Raw genomic sequence first — 21577 nt, forward strand, 5'->3', positions numbered from 1 at the left:
TTTACATATTATACATATAATGTTGGCAGTTTTGTTGTATGGAATCTTTTAACATATTTGCCAAATGTTTGTTGTCCCTTTCAACCTTATACACGAGAAAGAGATACTGATATTTTAGACCTGTCAAATTAGTTAGATTGTATATAGATTTGGCTCCATACTCAATTATAGAATTTGCTTACAAAAATTCGAAATAAAACCTGAGTTTTAGGGACTGAACCCTTGAAAACATACATTCATACTTTATTAAAAATTTTACTAGATATTTATCAATTTGTACACACACACACACTTTATAAAATGTCAGTAATATATAAGAGTAAATAGTTTCAAAAGCATTCTTTAATACAAGATAATGTTAAGTAGTAAATAATCATATTTATAGTATCATACATTTTTTTACAAAAATATATTATATAACAGAAAACAATCTCCCTTTAATTTGTATATGGTTTGATTCATATTAAATATTTCCTTTTCACTATAAAATTACTGCATTAATAGTAAATTTTCAGTAAAAATAAAAATCCATTGAAATCCGTCCACACAAAAAAGTTTTACATAGCTTACCCATAGCTTTTGTTTTATTTACTTCATTTTTATTATACTTGAGAAAAAATAAAGGAATAAACCGTTTCTTATAAAAAATATAGTTGCGTAAGAAAATTTGAGAAAAAAAAATTTTTTGTTATAATAAATACTTATGATTGAAATGAACAAAAATGAGTGATAAAGCTCAAGTCTAATATTATTGATGTTTCTTTTTAATTACTATTTTATGGTCAATTTCGACTGACAATATCTATTTGATTATGTAATTAGCAACAAATCTTAATCAACAGAATAATATTGAAATAACAGAAAGAGGCTTACACATTTCTGTTTGTAAATCTAGATGCGCGTGCGTCGTTGCATAATAATCTTATAAATATCAGTTAGAATTTTGAGTATTGAATATAATTCGCTTCAAAATTAGAATGTAGGTTGTAGAAAATGTATATAAAGAGCTACTTCGGTCAATAAGACAGGATAGAAAACGCACGCCGCACTAGATCGCATATAATAAAACTACACTACATTAATTGCATAAAAATTTTACTATACAAAATATAATATAGTTTACAGTACCAGCAGCTTCACAGGTCAACTTATATAATATATATAACTTATGTATATTATGAGAGCTGTTGTTTAAAAAATTTTGTAGATGTATAATAAATATATTCTACATTCTTTATTATATTACACTACAGTTTCAGATAACAATTTAATCATACAAAAATTACATGCATATAAAATGTTGTGTTTAGAGTTGCGGAATGTCAGATTCAGAACAATGTTAGTTGCGTTTTTTTTTAAATAAATAACATAGTCAGTAAATATCGATACAACAAATAGTCGAGACAGAACCTTTCAAATAACGTCATATAACAACTCATTTACGAATCCAAACGTTTTAGATATTGTGAAAATTGTTATGTAGATATAGATATTTGTTAAAATGCAAATATATACCACTAAATTAAATTATAAACTAAAGTATCTTCTAAGCGTTGTTACAAATCAGTGACATACTTCCACTGATCTTGTCAAAATTGTCTAAAATAAAATTTTTGTATAAAAATATCCATAATCATAGTTTTAAATTAAATTAGATTTTATATATTCCTCATCATTAGAGTATTATTTAATAAAGTACACTGTTGAATATAATATGTATTGCTTCACCACTTGTATTTAATTTGAATTTCTAAATGTTTGTGTTTTAGTTCAACGCATACGAATATTATTTCTTAAACCTTTAATTTAGTGAATATTAAAATAAATATTGCTTATGGATTTAAATCTGATTTTAGGCATTAAAAATTAGTAAATCCATGCAATCTTTAATATACCTTCATTCATTATTTATATCTTAACACAAGCACAATGTCATTTAACTGTTGAAGATTAAAAGCATCAAAAAAAGTTTTGTAGGATGTTTAATTCCTTGAATAAGTAACCTTCCTTTTTATATTAGTAGATAAACAAAGTAGCAATTGGGGTATATATTTGGTGGTAGTTACCACCACCCATTTACATTGGCGCTGTTGGAAATAAGATTTTATGGGAACTAAGATGTGACGTCTCTTGTATCGATAGTTATATGGGCTTATTCGTCCTTTAAACCAGAACGCAACACTACCTAGACAATCTTGGACAAAGCCTTCCCACCAAGTGATATCCCTATTGCAGTTCACGGAAAAAAAAAACGAGTAAATAGCTATTTATATTTTATACCGATAATAGAGCACTATCACGCTTCATCGCCTTAATGTGTACAAAAATATTACTGTACATCCTACATTATCAGCAAATGTTATAATAAATATCAAAAGACGATAACGCTTTTCATCTTTACAAATAATTAATACAAATGCGAAAGTAACTGTCTTATACGTTTCACGGTTAAGCCAATGAAGCGATTTTGATAAAATTCAATATTAAACAAGCTTGAACCCCAAATGGTCACACCAATTCCTCCCCCCTAACACGTGGGCAAAGCCGTCTGCTAACATTAGTTTTTAATAATTATATGTAATAATGTAAAAATACTTTTGTAAGATTTTTTTCTTTATCTAATTAAACTAGCCTATTATTCTGTACATGGCATTTGTTGATTTTCTTTTTCAACCCTTTGGACCAATGTTCTTAAAAAATATAAAATACTTATTTTTATATGTATAATATCATTAATATGGACAGTATATTTTATATTTAAGAGTTAATACAAATAGCAAACATCAGACGGTTAAAAACTAATACAATAAATAAAGCTCTTTTTATAAAATATACATTTATAAAAAGAGCTTTGGTTTTAATTTAATACATTTCTGCTCAACCCCTAAAATATACAAAAAAAATTAAGCTGGCACTGCTATGGCAGCACTGTATTAATGTCAGTGTCAACTCTTTTCTCGTCGTCACCTTTAGTGACTTTTAGCTGACTTCACTATATGCCAGAGTGCCTGCCGATTTGGCTTATCAAAGTTCAAAATATTTTATCAATTGCTTAGTAAATTTATATACTTTTATATTAAATTCTGATGATTCTAAATAAATGTCACTAACATTTATATTGTAAAAATGGCAGAATTCTTAAAGGGATTAATATTATCGATTTTATCGGAAAAGTGCTATAGTGAATATTTCGTCAAGTACAATTTCTTAGACGGTAAGTTTTTCCGTATGTTATAAATTCTGTAAATATATAATTTTAAGATTACATATAATATGATGAAATTTTTATTTTAGAACCATGTTTCAAAGCAACACTAAGTAAAGGGCTCGGTATCGGTATAATTGCTGGTTCAATTTTGGTGAAAGTACCACAAATTTTGAAGATTCTCGGTAGCAAAAGTGCTGAGGGTATTAACATTTATGGAGTCTCCTTGGAGTTATTTGCTATTACAGCAAATTTTGCATATAGTTATGTTATGAATTTTCCTTTTAGGTAAGTAATAATTTTTCTTAAATATCTAGCACAGAAAGTACTGAATGCTTTTTTTGTGATTTATATTCAGTGCGATTAATTAATATATAAATGTTGTTGTAGTGCTTGGGGTGAAGGAACATTCCTTGCTATTCAAACAGCTGCTATAGGTTCACTGGTGCTACATTATGGAGGAGCACCGGGCAAGGCTACAATATTTATAACTACTTATGTAGGTCTAGTATCTACACTAATCAGTGGGTATACACCAAAGGATATATTATGGATGATGCAAGCTATTAATGTTCCTATTATTGTTATAGCAAAGGTAATTTTAAAGGTTTATTTTCTTTCTTGCATTTACTTGAATTATTTAAATCTGATTTCTAAAAAAGATATTTTCCATCTATCCTCTCTGATATTTAAATTTTTGGCTGGTCCTTTCTGAGTGTTGCATTCATTTTTTTTTTTAGTTGATTTTGTCATGTCAAAGTCGTAGTGAAACTGCATTGCTAGCTTAATAAATGATGTTGGTAAAAGTTTAAACAAAAACCAATGAAGCAAAAATTACTGAAAACCTTTTATGTAGCATTTAACTTTAATTGTTTCAGTTTATTTTAATAGAGTTACTCGTCAATATATAAAAAGTATATGCAATGAAAACAATATTTGATTATACATTTATATAAAACATAGGAGTCCAGTAAACTTCACTCACTTAAGATAGGCTAATTTGTTGTATAAAATGCATAAATTTCACAGCAACATTTTAAATGTTTTACATGTATATAAAGCATTGACAGAAAAGTGTTAAACTTGTAATATTTGAAAAAAAAAAGATATAAACTCAGTTTAATGTATAAGTATTTTTTATTTTATTTTTAGTCTATTCAAATTATCACAAATTACAAGAATGGAAGTACTGGTCAACTGTCTGCTGTTACTTGTTTATTGCTGTTTGGAGGCAGTATAGCAAGAATATTCACTTCTATACAGGAAACTGGAGATTTCATTATTATTCTCACTTATTGTGTATCAACGATTGCAAACGGGGCCTTGGTCTTGCAACTGTTTTGGTATTGGAATGTTGTTAATAAGACTGCCAAGAACAAAAATAAGAAGAAGCGCACATAGTCAATTAATATAGTTAAGGAGTTATTTAAATCATTTTTTACATATGTAATTGACTAAATATAATCTTATTACTACTTGGGGATTTTTATTTTGAATTAATTTCTTACCTTTTAAACATAGTCTCAATATTATTTTTTAAAATAAAAACCTTATATATTAAAATTTTAAACCTAAAGTATTATGCTATGTTACAGTAGTTTTTAGTATAAAAGATGTAATTTTAGCCGACTAGTGTCTAAGATTCTAATAAATAAGAAAATCAAAAACATGTCAATTTTTTTAAATTGTTGTAATTATAACAACACAAAAAAACTACTAAGTGTAAAATAAACAAAGTTTTATTGGTGAACTATAATTTAGAAAAACAAACTTTTCAGTATGCTTTTTGCAAATTTTACATTGGATTGAAACATTTTTGCTTTGGCCTAAAAAAACACTGACGTGAGTAAAAATTTGAAAACGTGAAGATTGCACTAATTATGAAGTGTAAGTATATGTGAATATGAAGTGCCTTTTACTGATACAATAATTATTATGATTGAGGGTACGGCGATATTTTTCTGCAACTATTTGTCAATAAACTAAATGTACATATGACTACTGGCACACTCGAGTCCCTGGTACACGCTACATGTACAGGGTACATCTTATTTCAAATTCATTAAGTCCGTGCACCACCCATTTCTTACGGGTAATAATGGGAGTGACAAACAATTGTTCTTCCTTTTCCACTACAGTAACAGTAACAGCCTGTTACTGTCCCACTGCTGGGCTAAGGCCTCCTCTCCCTTTTGAGGAGAAGGTTTGGAGCTTATTCTACCACGCTGCTGCAATGCGGGTTGGTAGAATAACACATGTGACAGAATTTCCATGAAATTAGACACATGCAGGTTTCCTCACGATGTTTTCCTTCACCGTCAAGCACGAGATGAATTATAAACACAAATTAAGCACATGAAAATTCAGTGGTACTTGCCCGGGTTTGAACCCACGATAACCACGGTTAAGATTCACGCGTTCTAACCACTAGGCCATCTCGAATTTTTTCTAACCACTAGGCCATCTCGACTTTTTCCACTAATGGTTGAGCTATTATCAAAATAATCATCCCCTTTGACTAACACTTAAAATTTAAAGCTCGCTAAATATTATAGTGTTACAAGGGAAAGCTTTTGTACTGTAAACAGAATCAGATAGACAGCGAGATCTGTGGTAAACATGGGTGATCTACAAAAATAAATTTGGGGCCTTTTTCATTTTAGATACCTATACACAAATGATCTCCCATTTTATGTTAATGTTATTTATATTGTATTTTTTAACATGTATTTTGTTTTAAACTTTTTGTGCTAGTTTTTTTAAACAAGGGTAGGTCTTAGCTGCTCATATGCAACTAGGTATTCGACGCTTTCCCATCAACACATCCAGCTATATATACACAAGCAACCAGTGGCGTAACTATCGTAGGGCCAGGTGATCCAGTGCACCAGGGCCCCGGAGCTCAGGAGGCCCTCTAACCTGAGCTTTGAAAAGAGACGAGCATAAAAGAAAAATAAAATTGTGTGGACGGGGGAATTCTGTATAATAAATATTTTATATTGTCATGTGCATATTGTTGTTTAATTCCCATTTTCTTTAATTAAACACATAGAGATTCTACCTCTCAGAGGCGACGTATGGATTAGTTGAACTCACTGTTTCCTATTCTTGTTCCTATCTATAATTTTGAAGGCCAATATAAGTTCAAGCTACACGGAAAGAGGGGATGAGGGCCCAATTCTTTCCTTATTGTTAAACTCAACGCTGCGACCAACGCGTATATAATTTAGAATAACCTAATATTTATTGAAGTTAATTTGATTATAAATTTTGTTTTAATGTTATTTAACTTCGTGATATGATTTTTACAACTACCAACATTATAATGATTTAACTTTTGTATAAAAAGCGATGTATTTACAATGAACGATCATAATTATTGTTGAACTTGAACAGGGTGGTTACTCTGCCTCTTTAATGAATATTGTTTATAACAACTCAACACTTCTTTCGCTATCCTGGCTCACCTTCCGTTTCATCATATACCGGGGCCCTTGTCCACCTAGCTACGCCACTGCAAGCAACAAATCCCATTTTCTAAATATATTACTCAGGATTGTAAATGCGAATGGGTTTAATTTCAATATGTATATACTCGATGATAAATTTTCAAATCTATTTAAATTTACCTTTATATATTATTTAAATTCTACCACTACCAAGGATTTTTCCTACGCAGAAATAAACACCACCCAATACAAACATTGTTTGAGTGTTATCGAAAGTGAAAGGATAATTTTGTAACACTGGGAATTTGATTATTTTAAGGAACTCTAGACAAATATCATAAAATGATCAGGTTAAAACGACTTGTTATTAATTAAGAAATCTATAATTGTTATCATCTTATCGCTCGTAGATAATAGTTATCCTTAAGACATTATAAAGGTCAGAAGTTTAAAATACTTTGTTAAATGAAAAACAATTATTCACTGAAAACATTTATTTAATTTGCACTTTCACACAAAATCGGTGTCCAATACTCAAAACCCAAAACGGTTAAATCCTAAATGTGGAATGGTTCTTATATAAGTGATTCATCAGCTGATTATATTAAACTAAATTCTTACTAGGACTACTTTGACAAGCATACATATTTTAAAGTAAATATAGGCAATTATTGTATCAATTGAAATCATAAATCAACATATGTTAACGACCTTTCGTATCTATATTTACAGCTAGTAGGGTACAAGTAATATTAGAAGCACCCTTAAAATCAAATTGAAGGGACTATATGTTCGTCTTAAACTAAGAAAGGTGGCGGTGGTGCGTGGTTGCATATTTTACGATGCAGTTTACTCCTTGGGCGGTTGTTCCTCTTGTTTTTCCTCGACGTGATTCCGCTCGGGTTCATTTCCGTCGGCCCATTTACCGTCATACTCCTTTCTGTCTACGTATCTCTCTTCTTCGTATTCACCTTCGCTACGGTGACTGTCGGGTTCAAAGTTAATAAAATGTAAGTAAATATATTATAAACAATACACAAAGGTTTAAATTATTATTTTAAATATTAGTGTTTTACAAGTAAAATATATTTATATTTGTCATGTCTTAAGCTTAACCAACCTGTCTCTTTCCTTTTCACGTCTTTCGGGACTGTAGGATCTGGATCTACGAGTCCTATCAGGGCTTCGAGAACGGGAATATCTTCCCCCGCGTCTATCACGGAAGTCACGAAAACCGCCACCCCTGCGATTTAATATAAGCATTTGTTACGAAGCTGGTTCTTGTTTAAATTATATATTTGTAAATTGATATCTCTTAAAAAAACTTAAATTTCAAATATATTTATAATTTATTTTAAAAAAGATAAATATGGTGAAAATCTGTATACCTAAATGGTCTACCACGTCCTCCGCCACCCCTCCTCGGGCGGAAAGGCCTACCACCTCTTGAGCGATTGTCTCTCCATTCTGGTTGGAATCGACGCCCGTCGTCTCTGCGAAAATCACCGCCGCCTCTACCTCTTCCACGGTTGCCGCCTCCGTTGTACGTGTGGAAACGGGGACGATAGTAGGTACCACGTTCAAAACCACCGCGACCACGCCAGTTACCTCCTCGGCGACCAAAGCGACGGAACCTAAATAAATATATATATTAACTAAAAATGGTGCCTAAAAATAAATCAGCGCTAAAATCTTTGTCAAAAGCTAAAAACATTTTTAAGTTTAATTTAATTTCTATTTTTATGCTGTCCAATAAAAAACAGAAATATAAAGTTAGTGCACGCAGTTTTTCTTAAAATTCTGCATAGTTATTAAGAACTATACAAATAAAATATCAAAACTATCAGCTCAATTGTATGTAGCAAAACTCACCTGTCTCTAGAGCCAGAGCGAGAGCGGGATCTGCTTCGCGAGTAGTACGAACTCCTCGCGTCCGAGCGCGATCGCGAGCGCGGCGAAGCGGAGCGGCGTCTGCGCGATGCCACGGACCCGCTGGCGCTAGAGCCTGAGCGCGAACGGGATCCAGAGCGAGAGCGGTACTTGCGTGGACGGGATCTACGAAATGAAAAAACTCAAATTTTAACAGAATTTTTGCCATCCTCTACAGTGGCTAATATTAAAGACGTCAATTACTTGAGACAACAACAGGAGTTGTCATAGTGCGCAAAAACAAAAGTGCGCTTTTTATTCTCATGCTTAATCTCTTGCTCCTGTGAAAGTGCATATTTTCCGATGCACGGATGTATCACAGCTCTCTCTAAAACTGGGTTGCTACTGGTAGTTTTTTTACAGAAAAAGTAATATAATTATTGGTTTGAACGAGGATCAGATCTCGGGACTTGCAGCTGTATAAGCTAGCCACTGTATCAACGAGTTATTCATTAAATATTTTAATGATCAAAAATTAACAACCTTGCTAGCTTAATACTTATTTTTAAAGAAATATAAAATGTCTTGACAAACCTGCTCCTAGATCGTTTTGGCGAACGGCGATCTTCATCCGATGAGTTAGAAGAATGTCTCCGCGGCGAGGGTGGCGATCTCGGTCTGCGCCCAGACGGTGTGGGTGGCTTGATTCGTGTTACAAACTGTTCAGGTCGACCGTCACCCACTGATACTGGTGTCTCGCCCTCTTGCGCGAGTCGGAATGAACCGAATTTGTCCAGAACAATATTTCCTTTGCGGACAGGCTGAAAAAAATAAATTGTGTCTTTTGTTGTTGGTATAATGTCCAATAAGCGCAAATTATACTTGTATGCATAAGATATTATTACTGTAACTGGACCCAGCATATAATTCATTAGTTACCGGCGCGTGCGAGGTGTGCGACTGGTGCTGCTGGTGCGAGTGCTGGTGTCCGTGCGAGGGCTCGGTGCCGGGCGGGTCGGGTTCGCGACCGGGCTTGGGCGGCGGTGCGGAGGGCAGCGGCGGGGGCTCTTTCATGGCCATTGCACGTCTCACCGACACGTTCTTATCGCCACTCGAAGGAGATTGCTAAAACAATAACATGCAATTTGATAAATTTTTTGTAACTTATACTAAAACTGACTGCCAGTAAACATGTGGTATACCTTCAATATTTTTGCAAAGAATAATCGTTACTACATCTGAAGACATATCAGGTGTCATTAGGTAATAAAGCTATTGTTGTGGAAATAGCTAACATCCAATGAAATTAATGGATGTCCATGAATGGAGTTCAAAGTATTAAAATAATAGTTGCAAACAAAATTTACAATGCAAGTATTACATGGTTGCTTTTAATAATTCAACTAACCTTAGATCGCACTTCTTGTGAATCATCGGAACTATCTTCGAATGCGTAGCGCTCTTTATAACCCTTTTGTACCGGCGTGTCTTTTTTCTTTACACCCCTATAATTTACATAACAAGAGATAAATAGAAGTATTTTCGATACTATATAAAATATAACTGACTGATGATAAGGACTTTATTACACACATATTATTTTTAGCTTTCATATTCAAATGAAATCTTATTACTCACGGTTCCTTAACTGCATTCATAGACATCTTCCATTTAGGTTTATCGAGCGGCGGCGGCGGTGCTTGATCGATGGGACTAGCCGAACTGCGCCCATCTCGTTTTCCCAGAACTTCCTTTTCCACCATTACGTGGTATGCGCTGAGTTTTGATTCCAGCTCTTTCAAGCCTTCCATGTCGTCTAATATCCGGCTATATAACAAATAAAATTATGTATCTATATATTAAGATTGTATAAGAATAACTATTGATTACAAAAATTGAATAATAATTACTGAGGACAGTGTGAACAGGCAATATTGAATGGTAGTTACTTGTGACTATCATTATAATTATATATTCCTTAAGTAATTTAAAATAATATCTGAGATATTTATTTACCTTTTTTCGGTGTGTTTTCGCTCATATTCTCCTTCTGAACTTAGGTCTCTCTTCGATTTTCCTTTTAATTCTTTCCTGTAATTTGCACATAATAATGGTATTAATATTTTTTACCGCGCAATTTATAAAAAAAAAGCGTAAATTATTTTTATTATTCGTATACCTTATAGCATCTCTTAGTTTTTTGTCACCAATATTTTCTAAATCACGAAGACTATACTCAGAGTTGTTGGACATTCGCGCCAACTTCGCTTTTCTCTTTTCTTCTCTTTCCTGCTCCTTACGTTTCCGCTTCGACTCTTTCTTCTTTTTTCTAATAAAATTTAAAGCATTAAAAAATATTTATGTTAAGTTAAAAAAAAAGTTTTAAATATTTAATGAGTTTATTTTTGTGGTTTTATTTTAACAAAATTACAGATACCAGATTTTTCTGATTACTTGTAGGTCAGTACATGAATAATTTTTATGATGTACAGGTTTCATCAAATGCAAAATAATTGAGACAATACAATCCAAACACTTTGAAATCTGAAATTTTAAATAGCTTGAAAGTTAGTTAAAGTATTTATATATCATATATATTCCATTTGCATCACTTACTTGTCTTTCTTTTTCTTCTTCTTCTTGTCATGATCGGCAGCTCCTGGCTGTGTCTGCTGACCTAATTCCTGCATCTTACGATTGCGTTTATACTGAGCTGTTTCTTCTAAAAAGTTGCGAACTTTTTCTTCGTAGTCAGAATCTTCCTTGGTCATTTCAAGGAACTTTCGTACCTGATTATAATTATACAAAATTCCAAATAAAGTAAGTAATCGCTATATCAACATATTATCATTTAAACTTGGAATATCATACTATTTAAAATAAAACTTTTATAATATATATTTTGACTATTAGCTATGACAAGTATTATGTTTTTTTTTTCATATTATTTATTCTTTGTTGCAATTTATTTTAAGTATGTGTTTTTACTCGGTGGTAGGACATTGTGTAAGCCCATCTGGCTAGGTATCATCCAGTCATCAGATATAGTACCGCTAAATAGCAATATGTTGCTGTTTCGGTTGGAAGGGTGAGTGAGCCAGTGTAACTACATGCACAATGGACATAAGAACTTAGTTACCAAGGTTGGTGGCACATTGGCGATGTAAAGAATGGTTAATATTTCTTACATAGCGATGTACATCTATAGGCGGTGATAACCACTTTCATTAGCGGTGGCTCATTTGCCTGTCCGACTATCAAACCATATAAAAAAAAAATACAAAAATGTGAGATCACCTTTAATTCATAATCAATATCGGCCTGCGATCTCACGGTTACACTGCTGGGCTCATCAATGGGCGGCGGGGGCGGCTGGTACCCGTAGGGATGGTTGAACTGCGAGTTGTGTGTGCGCGACGCAGAATCAGAGTCACCGAGCATCGCCATGCGTTTGCTGAGCGGCGACAGTGATCGCTGTCTCTTGTTATTTGACTGCGATCGACGCTTTTTCTTGCGATTTGGCCCTTCTGATTCTGAAAACATGCACTTCTGTATCTATGATATTATGGGTCACGAGTCCATGATCTTTCGAATTAAATATAAGAAAAATTTTGTTTTTAGTTGCAAAAAATATTTGGTAGTTTTTAGTAATTGAGTAAAGGATTAGTCATATGTATATATATTATTGTTACAAAGTGATGGATGAAACGTGACGCTAATAATTGTAATGGGCGAGAGTAGTACATAAGTTTCGTTAACAAAAGCCTGTGGCCAGTCTTCTTAAATTTGTAAAACACCAACAATTAGATTAAGCAGATAATGTAATTATTAATAACTTATATTTGTAAATAACCTTTAAATTGTATAACTATTCAATATAAATAATAAAAGTAATGCCAAGGATAGTAATAGCATTAACCAAAGTGTATTTACTATTGGGTAACCCATAAAATTGCATTCTAACTAATAAATTGTGAAAAACAAATAAACAAAACTACTCTCACCACTTGAATCCGATGATGATGATGAAGACTCAGAAGAAGAACTGGAACTAGATGAATCACTTGATGATGACGAAGAGCTGCTTGATCTTTTCTTTTTACCTTTGCCACGTTTCTTCTTCTTTTTCTTTTCTTTCTTCTCAGTTAAATTTAACAGCTGTTTCAGTGTTTCTTTCATTTCAAATGATTTTGCTCCTGTCAATCCTGGCAACAGTAATTCAGCTGGCTCAATCAATGGCTTTGTTGTAGATGTCTTACTCTTGAGAAAATCTAATGAATTCTGAGCTTCTTCATGGAATGGTATTATTGCAAGACAATCTTCATAAGCCTTCTGTGCTTCTGCTATTTTATTCTCATCTTCATAGCTTCGACCCAAAGCAACGAGGGTCTCTCCCAAATATTTACGTGCATTTGCATGGTTAGGATTAAGCTTAAGAGATGTTTCAAAGTCTTCTATGGCTTTCTTAAATGTTCCACTGTTTGCATAAAGAGCTCCTCTTGCAACAAGTCCTTCTACGTTTCTAGGATCTATGCTTAATGCCTTGTTAAGACATTGGAATGCTTCTGAATGTCTTCCTGCTTTGAAGTGTTCAATACCTTCAGCTACAGACCTAAACGCCCATTTGCTTGCTTGAGCTTGACGAAGTTCATCAGCATAGTCGGTGATTGAAAATCCTCCCCTAGAGAAATATGAAATATTAATTAATTATAAGCAACCTTGTTTTTAATTATATAATCCTAGTAAAAAATCATGTCTGACAGTAACATCCTGTGAATGTCCCACTGCTGGGCTAAGGCCTCCTATCCCTTTTTGAGGAGAAGCTTATTCCACCACGCTGCTCCAATGCAGGTTGGTGGAATACACATGTGACAGAATTTCAGTGAAATTAGACACATGCAGGTTTCCTCACGATGTTTTCCTTCACCGTCAAGCACGAGATGAATTATAATCACAAATTAAGCACATGAAAATTCAGTGGATTCACGCGATCTTACCATTGGGCCATCTCGGTTTTTATCTCGGCTAGAGAAAATATTTAGCCATTAATTTAAACATAAAAAATATGCACTTTTTGTAAAATTACACATGTAACCTATAAATTATACATTTAACCCATTCAAAGCCAAGGGCTATTTAAAAAAGGATGAGTATCTCTGACTTTTTAAGTATTAAATAGCTTGAGTCAAAATCTAGTCTCACGTCGAAGACGCCGATAGACGCCTAAGAAAACAAGGAGATGCCGCTCATGGTCGGCCGTTTCTAAATGTATTGCGAGGCAGTGAATTACCATTTTTTGAATGTCGATCAATGTAACTGTAGTTATAAAATTCATAAATATTTTCTATTTTAAAGTTTTAATATAGTACCTTAATGTTGAAAAATTGGTGCAATGCATGTTGGAAATCCCAAGTAGTTCAGAGAGGTATTGGACGCAGTTAGGATTATTGAATCCAGGGCTCTTCTCCAAAATGGCTTCATAGTTTTCTCCTTTCATTTCCATAGTTTTCCTGTCAAAAAACAATCAATTAGGAAAATGGAAGTTTTGCCACAATATTCTTTTCATAATCCTTTCAATTCTGACGCGAGTCATTCGACTATTACTTAACTGTAAGAAGAATCAAAATGAACTGAATCTCTAGAATAGATCCTAATGTCAGTCATAATGTCACACATACTCATCCTCACCTGTTCCTTTGAAGCTGTTCAAAAAATGTTATTTTACTTGAATTTTATTTCTTTCACACACAAATATAACATCATAGATTAGGTGATGCTGCTTCGACAATGTGACATTAATATTACCAAAATGTCTCAGCTACAGTCACAATACAATGTAGGTTTTTACAAACGAGTCTTGGGGGTTGTTGCTACACCTAGAAAAAAACACCCTAAAATAATGAAGGAAGATGTTTCCTTTTGTAGCCTGCATAAGTGTCCAGTACTAAATGAAGTAAACGGCTGCTGCTTGTCAAACTATTGTATCGTCTTTGGGAGCCTCATATTTAAATATATTAACGGCCACGGCTAGTCCAGTTTTAATAAAGAAACAACGCCAACATCCGACAAATGCTGATTACATTAAAGTCCAATCAATGTTTGCGTTAATGCTGCAATATTAAATATAAGTTTTAATACAGAATTACATTTTCTGTTTACAGACATCAGAAGGTATTGACCCTAGTTTATGTACTGACCTTTTCCATTTTAGTAAAACATTGATTTTGATGTAAAATCAGATGAATATCCTCTATTAAAGCTAACAACGCGTCCAAATACTGCTTATGAATAACATCCGTGATTGTCCAAGGTTTTAAAAATTTGTCAAGTTCAAAACAATATTTTTGTGCAATCAGTCACTATTGGTGTTATGTATAAATTCTGTACTGAAAAAAGTGACCAGAAAACAGTGAAAACATCCACAATAATAGCTTGTTGCGAGTTCCTATCCAATGCTTGATTAACATTGAAAATATAAAAATCATCCATTGAATTAATCACAACACAATAAACAGAACCAATAATGGCAAGCACCATATGAGCAAAATACATATTTTTCATTGATTCTGAATTTATTGTATCTTTTTTCAGTTTGTTCATCTTAATCTTCTTATCTTCATTGTAGTATATGCAGTTAATAATTTTAGGTATCTTCAAATAATCAGCTCTTAACTTTAGTGATCAGCATATGTCTTCATAATTATTTCGTTTTGACATTATTGATTTTGTGATATTGACATCTTCAACGTTAAAATGATATACAAAAACAAAAATTGTGATAAAAATGTGATTAACAACCCTGCAAAGGTGTGACAACATTGTGATTCACCTGTCAATGTAGTAAGAGTTAGTACATACTTGTAGATTAGAGGAAAATCGTCAGTGCTGAGGAGTCCAAGAGGAGGCTTAGGTGGCGGGTCGTCCGGGCCCCGTGTGACGCCTTTCATGCCGCACACCATTTTGTCTGTGTCTGGGATAACTTCAATAACTTCACAGCACACAGTGTCATTCATCAGGTAGTTTCTTGACACATTTTTCTTGTCCACTGCCGGTATGATATTTGCCACAGGTAAAAAAGCCTGGCAACAAAAATAAAATAACTGATTTAATAATTTTGGTTAATGAATACATACTATGAATATTCAAATATTACAACCACTCAGAAAAGCTAATTTTATTACTTAAATTTAAATATATTCACATAACACATGAATGCTTGTTTTGAATGGCCCTGTGAATTAAACCTTGACCTGACACTTCACTTTATTGTGAGCATACATTATAATGTAAAAATTTAATCAGGTTGAAAATTGTGATGGAATGCCAGATAAAAACTGTATTAAGCATTATATATTTTTTCCTGTTTTTTTCATGAATCAAATCTCTTCTAATATCTTTAAATCTGTTGGTTAATGTGTATTGCTGTTGAGGACATTTCTGTATATTTTGGTATTCTAGAAATTTCCTATTTCGCAATTTCGTGTGTAAGTGTAATATATACTTATAGTTTAGAGTATCCAACTATAAGGGGCAGACCTTTCAGGAGGCGGCCCGCCTGGCCGAGGTCGGAGTATTGCTCACGATGGACCGGATTGGGATGCTGGGCTTGAGGGTCTCTGTCACAAAAACAGAGGCCCTCCTATTCCACGGTCCACGTCGGGGTCCCCCTCGAGGGGCGTCTATCACCGTCCAGGGGACGGTGATTAAGATGCAAGCCCAGATGAGGTATCTGGGCCTGATCCTGGACGGAAGATGGAGCTTCAGGCAGCATTTTGTCCAACTCGGCCCGAAGCTCATAAGCGCTGCTGCTGCCCTGGGCCGCCTCCTACCCAATGTAGGAGGGCCGGAAACACCATGTCGGCGCTTATACGCTGGCGTGGTACGCTCTATGGCGTTGTACGGTGCACCCATTTGGGTGGATGCTCTCACCGCTCGTAACAGAGCTTTTCTGCGGAGGCCGCAAAGAGTCATAGCGGTGAGAGCGATACGTGGGTACCGTACGGTGTCATGGACGGCAGCGACACTTCTCGCGAGCGATCCGCCCTGGGAACTCCAGGCAGAGGTGCTTGCGGAAGTGCACCGGTTCCGGGTGGAAACGAGAACAAGCGGCGTCCGTCCAGGATCGGCGGAGGTTGAGCGAGTCAGGGCCCTAGCCCAGCGAGCCTTGATTCGTAGGTGGGAGGAGGACCTGAGGTCCCCCTCGGCAGGCCTAGTGACAGTGGAGGCGGTCCGCCCCCACTTGAGTCGCTGGGTGGAACGGAGTCACGGCACACTCACATTCAGGCTGACGCAGGTACTTACCGGACACGGTTGTTTCGGTAAGTACCTGCACCGGATAGCGAGGCGGGAGGTGACACCCTCCTGCCATGAGTGTGGTGCACCTTCGGACACAGCGTGCCACACTCTGATGGAGTGTGCCGCTTGGGGACCTCAGCGCCTGTCCCTGGCGGCCTTAGTCGGTGAAGACCTCTCGCTGCCGAGTGTGATAAACGCCATGCTTGGTAGCGAGAGGTGCTGGTTGGAGACGGTCTCCTTCTGCGAAAATATCATGTCGCAGAAGGAGGCAGCGGAGCGGGAGCGTGAGGAGAGGGCCTCCGCTGACTCGCTTCGACGAAGAAGACCGGGGAGAAGGCGTCGCCCTAAATATTGCCGGGGTAAGGGGGTCTTTGTACCCTGAGATCCCCCTAGGATTTGGAGGCCTGCAGAGGCGGGCTAACCGTCGGGGCGTCACGGTAGTATGCGCAAGCGATCCCGTGACGCCCCTCGAAAGTGTGGCGGTGTGGGTACCGCTGGTTTTTTAGTGGGTATTCCGGCGCATATTCGGCGCCGGCGAGTCCCAAATACCCCCCCACTTCAGTGGGGGAAACGCGTAAACGCGTTTTTCCAGCAAAAAAAAAAAAAAAAGAGTATCCAACTATAGACTTAATATTTTTTGAGATATAGCTTAAATAATGTCAAAAAAATTTACAGCATATAAATATATTCTGAAACTAAAAGCTATCATATGAAAATTTAGTACAATACAGCTTAGTTTTTGCAAAATTCCGAAAAAAAAATAATCTTCCATCTTTATTAAGATGCAGATAATAACGATGATATTTATTGGTTTTCCTAAGAGTCGAAAGTACAATGTTATGAGTAATTGCAATACAAAGCAAGTCAAAAAATCGAATTAAATTTTGCATATAATTTAATAGAAAACTCAATTGAGTTACATTTACTTTTTAGATTATTTTCTGCAAGTTGCTCAATTTTTAGGAAAGTAATTAATTACAATAGCTATAAAGCCAAAAATTAAAAAATACACTACTTCGTACGTAACATGCGTCCAGGATTATAATGTGTATGTTATAACATATTTATGTTATAACATACATTGACGGCAATCCTTGGTTCACCCACCCCCAACATGGGGTGGTTAAGAAAGTGATAGAACTATTTGTTATAATTTAAGTCCTATTAAACAATACCAAATAAATATGTTTGCTTCCAAATGATTAATGTTTTTATGTTGATCTATTTTATTTTATTTTTATTTTGTTTGTATAAAATTTAAAAAATAACAGTATCATAATGTTTTTTATTATGTCCTAAAAACAATCATTAAAAAAACGTCATAGGACACTAGGGAAACCAGAACTGAATTGAAATAATATAATTCAAAACATAATAATTAAGCCCGATAAGCGAGGATTTAACATTTTGTGAAACTGTTAATTTGACAAGTACTAAAATTATTGTAATAAATATATCCAGCCTTAAAAGCATTGTGTAGCAAGTGATTGATTAAACAATATTGTGCCTTTTTCGTTCAAATGTCAAATCAATAATGACAGAAAGAGAGAAAGTGTCGAACTGAACAGGCATTGAGCAATGTTTATAAGTAAGACTGAACAATACTTAAAAATATAAATCATGTCTTTGTTCTTTCTAATCTTATATATGTAAAAGTGAGTTTGATTGTTACAATTTCACATATTAAGTACTCAACTGATCATCATGAAATTTTACATTTTTTTTTTTATAGAATAGGAAGGCAGATGAGCATATGGGCCACCTGATGGTAAGTGGTCACCAATGCCCATAGACATTGGCATTGTAAAAAATGTTAACCATCGCTTACATCACCAATGCGCCACCAACCTTGGGAACTAAGATGTTATGTCCCTTGTGCCTGTAATTACACTGGATCACTCACCCTTCAAACTGGAACACAACAATACCAAGTACAGCTATTTTGCGGTAGAAAATCTGATGAGTGGGTGGTACCTACCCAGACGAGCTTGCACAAAGCTCTACCACCAGGGTACAAAAAAGTCTACTCACACCCTCACCCTCATTTTTTTCACTTTGCCAAGTTTGCACTTTGTTTAAGTTAAAATATTACTCTTATTTTATTTATTTTGAATAATTGCACATTTAAAGTTTACCTTAACATTGATATCAGCGACATATCTAGATGTGGGTCCAGCTGTACAGAGCACCTTCAACATCATTCCCGAGGCAGTTCGGTTGATCACAGCTCCTATGATAAGCTCTCCTGTCTTCACATTCTATTAATAAAAAAAATACATAAAACATTTTGTACGAAAAACAGTACGAAACAATAAAAAAATAACCAAGATGATTTAAAAGCTGTTATTGTACTGTTAAATAATAATTCTGATAATTATAAACAATTATAATGATCTTTTATCATATACTTACATCAAAAAAATGTCTTAATCTGGCTGTTTTATCGACATTCAAAAATGTCTCAAATGGTGGCATCAATGCAAACAAATCTATAATGAAAAACAGAAAGAGAAATATTATAGTATAATATATATATATTAGTTCAATGGGAATATATTTTCTAAAGAATAGCAAAGTGGGCGTAAGTGAAACTTGAATGTTTTCCATAAAAGGATGTATAGTATCAACTTATTGGGCAATAGATGAAATCATGATTTAAATTAAAGTTGTGAGAAAAGTAAAAATTATGTCCTTACTGTCTTCTGGCGTAGCGGCGTCAGCTCCTAAGCTGGAGGACGAAGGGGTTTCTTCCAACAACGATGCATCAAATAATGCATTCGCTTCTTTAGCGATAAACTGATGTAACTTGAGCCTCTTCCCACGGTCTTGAAATGTTAAATGCTTGTGTCTGGACTGGTACACCGCAAAATCCAACGGACCTACGCCAATCTTTGGAAGATCTTCCTCGCCTCGCTCGCCCTCCCACGTTTTTTGTAGTTGCTGCCCATGGTAGTTTATGGATTGCGCCACTAAGGACGCATCCAAGGTTGTTTCCATAATTTTACAACTTTCTGTAAAGGTTAAAAAATGTATAATATACATTCATAAATATCAAACAATTGATAATAATTTGTTTCGGCCATCTTGATTCAACCAATAAGAAAAATTATAAAAAAATATATATGTGCATAATTAGATTTATTACCTTATCCCAAAAGAGGGATGATACACTTTTGTCAAATGCACACAAAATTAACGTTTTATTAGAATTTAATAAAACTTGCTCATTCTGATGGTACTAAGCACCAACATCAAAATGGCGAACACCGAATCGAAATCCGAAACGCATTTTTTCGGTCGCTTTGACAATTACCATGTAAAGGTGTTGCTAGCACTCGATTTTTTTCTCCCTAATAGTGATATACAAACCTCTTAGTCCGTCTATATTTAATGTAAGGCAATATATTTTTTTTAAATAAATACCGTTATTATAATTATTTAGAAAATTTAGACTTTTTATTGTAAACTAAAAAATAATAATTATACATTCAAAAACGTATGGGATGATGAGGACGTATTTATTAAGTGGAGATGAATTAAATTATTTTGTTTCAGTTAGCTTTTCAGTACGGTAATATGGTATGATAGTCCTCTAATTACGATAAGAAAATAATTTAAATGAGTGCCTTAAAAAAATCACGTGAGATTTTTTCACTTAGAGCTGGCAACACTTCGCGAGGAAAGTTGAGCGCGGGCAATGCTTTTGCTTATACTTTGTAGACTTGTAGATTTGGCTGCCACAGAAACAGAATACTTGCCACAGATCACAAATCTGCAATATTTCTAAATATTTTATTCTAAATATCCTACAAGTCATATTAAATAAGTTAAAAAAAAAACTTCTTAGAAAAAGTGTCAAAATATAATACAAATTCATAGGTCATGTTGGTCATTTTATACGTAGAAGTAGTCTTATAATGTCATACATATAATAAGGACCACACCCTAACCAGAAGCAGGCGATCAAAACTTTTATGTATTTTGCTCACGTAAAAAAAAGATATTTGAATCTAATATAGAAATTTCATGACGACGGGGTGTAAACCTAGGGTCTCGGAATCGGCTGCCTTATATGCTAGCCATTTAACCAGTGATTCAGTCATTGAGCCAGCCTGCTCAACGGGTTGGAAGTCATCGAATTGTCGGGCAAAACGATTCGTGATTAGCTCCGAACACAACTTACAAACATAACTTAAAAGTGAAATGGAACGGTAGTTTTTCAGAAGAGCTTTATCACCTTCCATGAAAAACACGTCTGCTCCATGTCTTCGTTGTAATACTTTTGAGAAGTTCTGAGGTAATTTCGTCATCTGCTGGAGCCTTGTTGTTTCCAAGTTGTTCGAGACAAACCTAATCTCGCCGTCGATGTCGTGAAGCTCGTCTGATAGGTGGCGTATCTTTCTGGCTCGTGGATCATCCGCACTGTGGGACTCAGGTGGAGGTACTCGTGATGAGTATAAATCGCCATAGTACTTTTCAACTTCAGCTAGAATCTCTGGGTTTGAAGTGACGGTTGTGCCTTGCTTAGTTCTGAGTTTTGTCAGGTGACAACAGGAGGTATGTGACATTGCAAGAACCTTTGAGCCCCTGTTAAGTGCTATAGCATCTTCAATATTCCGGGTATTCGCTCGTCTTATGTCTACGCCTTATTCGTTTTTTAACCTTCCTGTTAAATTTCTGAAACTCAGATGGCGTCATATTCTGCAGTTATCGTCTCATCGTCATCTCGTCCAGAGTCTTGCACGGGAGCTTCGACTTA

General features: G+C 34.7%; 2 protein-coding genes across 5 annotated transcripts; one reads left to right on the top strand and one right to left on the bottom strand.

Moving 5' to 3' along the window:
• Nucleotides 1-2977: 2977 nt before the first annotated feature.
• Nucleotides 2978-4680, top strand: LOC126781390 (mannose-P-dolichol utilization defect 1 protein homolog). The gene is made up of 4 exons (XM_050506351.1): nt 2978-3214; nt 3295-3493; nt 3596-3800; nt 4358-4680. The coding sequence occupies exons 1-4, from the start codon at nt 3127-3129 to the stop codon at nt 4604-4606; spliced, it is 741 nt and encodes a 246-aa protein (XP_050362308.1). The 5' UTR covers nt 2978-3126; the 3' UTR covers nt 4607-4680.
• Nucleotides 4681-7136: 2456 nt separating this feature from the next.
• LOC126781348 (tetratricopeptide repeat protein 14 homolog) lies at nt 7137-20119 on the bottom strand. Of its 4 annotated transcripts, none has more exons than XM_050506294.1 (19): nt 19964-20119; nt 19515-19829; nt 19231-19307; nt 18954-19076; nt 15382-15602; nt 13893-14033; nt 12528-13204; nt 11821-12047; nt 11140-11312; nt 10703-10852; nt 10540-10614; nt 10162-10350; nt 9932-10028; nt 9463-9648; nt 9118-9344; nt 8527-8709; nt 8043-8288; nt 7775-7897; nt 7137-7639 (listed from the first exon to the last, which is right to left on the bottom strand). In XM_050506294.1, the coding sequence occupies exons 2-19, from the start codon at nt 19813-19815 to the stop codon at nt 7504-7506; spliced, it is 3552 nt and encodes a 1183-aa protein (XP_050362251.1). In that variant the 5' UTR covers nt 19816-19829; nt 19964-20119; the 3' UTR covers nt 7137-7503. The 4 variants fall into 4 exon arrangements, with proteins under 4 accessions (XP_050362251.1, XP_050362250.1, XP_050362252.1 ...); XM_050506293.1 differs by having other exon boundaries at nt 11821-12050; XM_050506295.1 differs by having other exon boundaries at nt 11857-12056.
• Nucleotides 20120-21577: the final 1458 nt, after the last annotated feature.

Source organism: Nymphalis io, chromosome 3, assembly GCF_905147045.1.
Source record: "Nymphalis io chromosome 3, ilAglIoxx1.1, whole genome shotgun sequence".
NCBI classification, from domain to species: Eukaryota; Metazoa; Arthropoda; class Insecta; order Lepidoptera; family Nymphalidae; genus Nymphalis; species Nymphalis io.

Excerpts from the sequence above, each read along its gene's own strand:
- LOC126781390 (XM_050506351.1), top strand. The coding sequence starts at position 3,127 with ATGGCAGAATTCTTAAAGGGATTAATATTATCGATTTTATCGGAAAAG. Across the intron at positions 3,215-3,294 it reads CAAGTACAATTTCTTAGACG|AACCATGTTTCAAAGCAACA; the intron begins GTAAGTTTTTCC and ends TTTTTATTTTAG. Across the intron at positions 3,494-3,595 it reads GTTATGAATTTTCCTTTTAG|TGCTTGGGGTGAAGGAACAT; the intron begins GTAAGTAATAAT and ends ATGTTGTTGTAG.
- LOC126781348 (XM_050506292.1), bottom strand. The coding sequence starts at position 19,815 with ATGGAAACAACCTTGGATGCGTCCTTAGTGGCGCAATCCATAAACTAC. Across the intron at positions 8,710-9,117 it reads CCAAAACGATCTAGGAGCAG|ATCCCGTCCACGCAAGTACC; the intron begins GTTTGTCAAGAC and ends TTCATTTCGTAG. Across the intron at positions 7,898-8,042 it reads GGACGTGGTAGACCATTTAG|GGGTGGCGGTTTTCGTGACT; the intron begins GTATACAGATTT and ends ATTAAATCGCAG.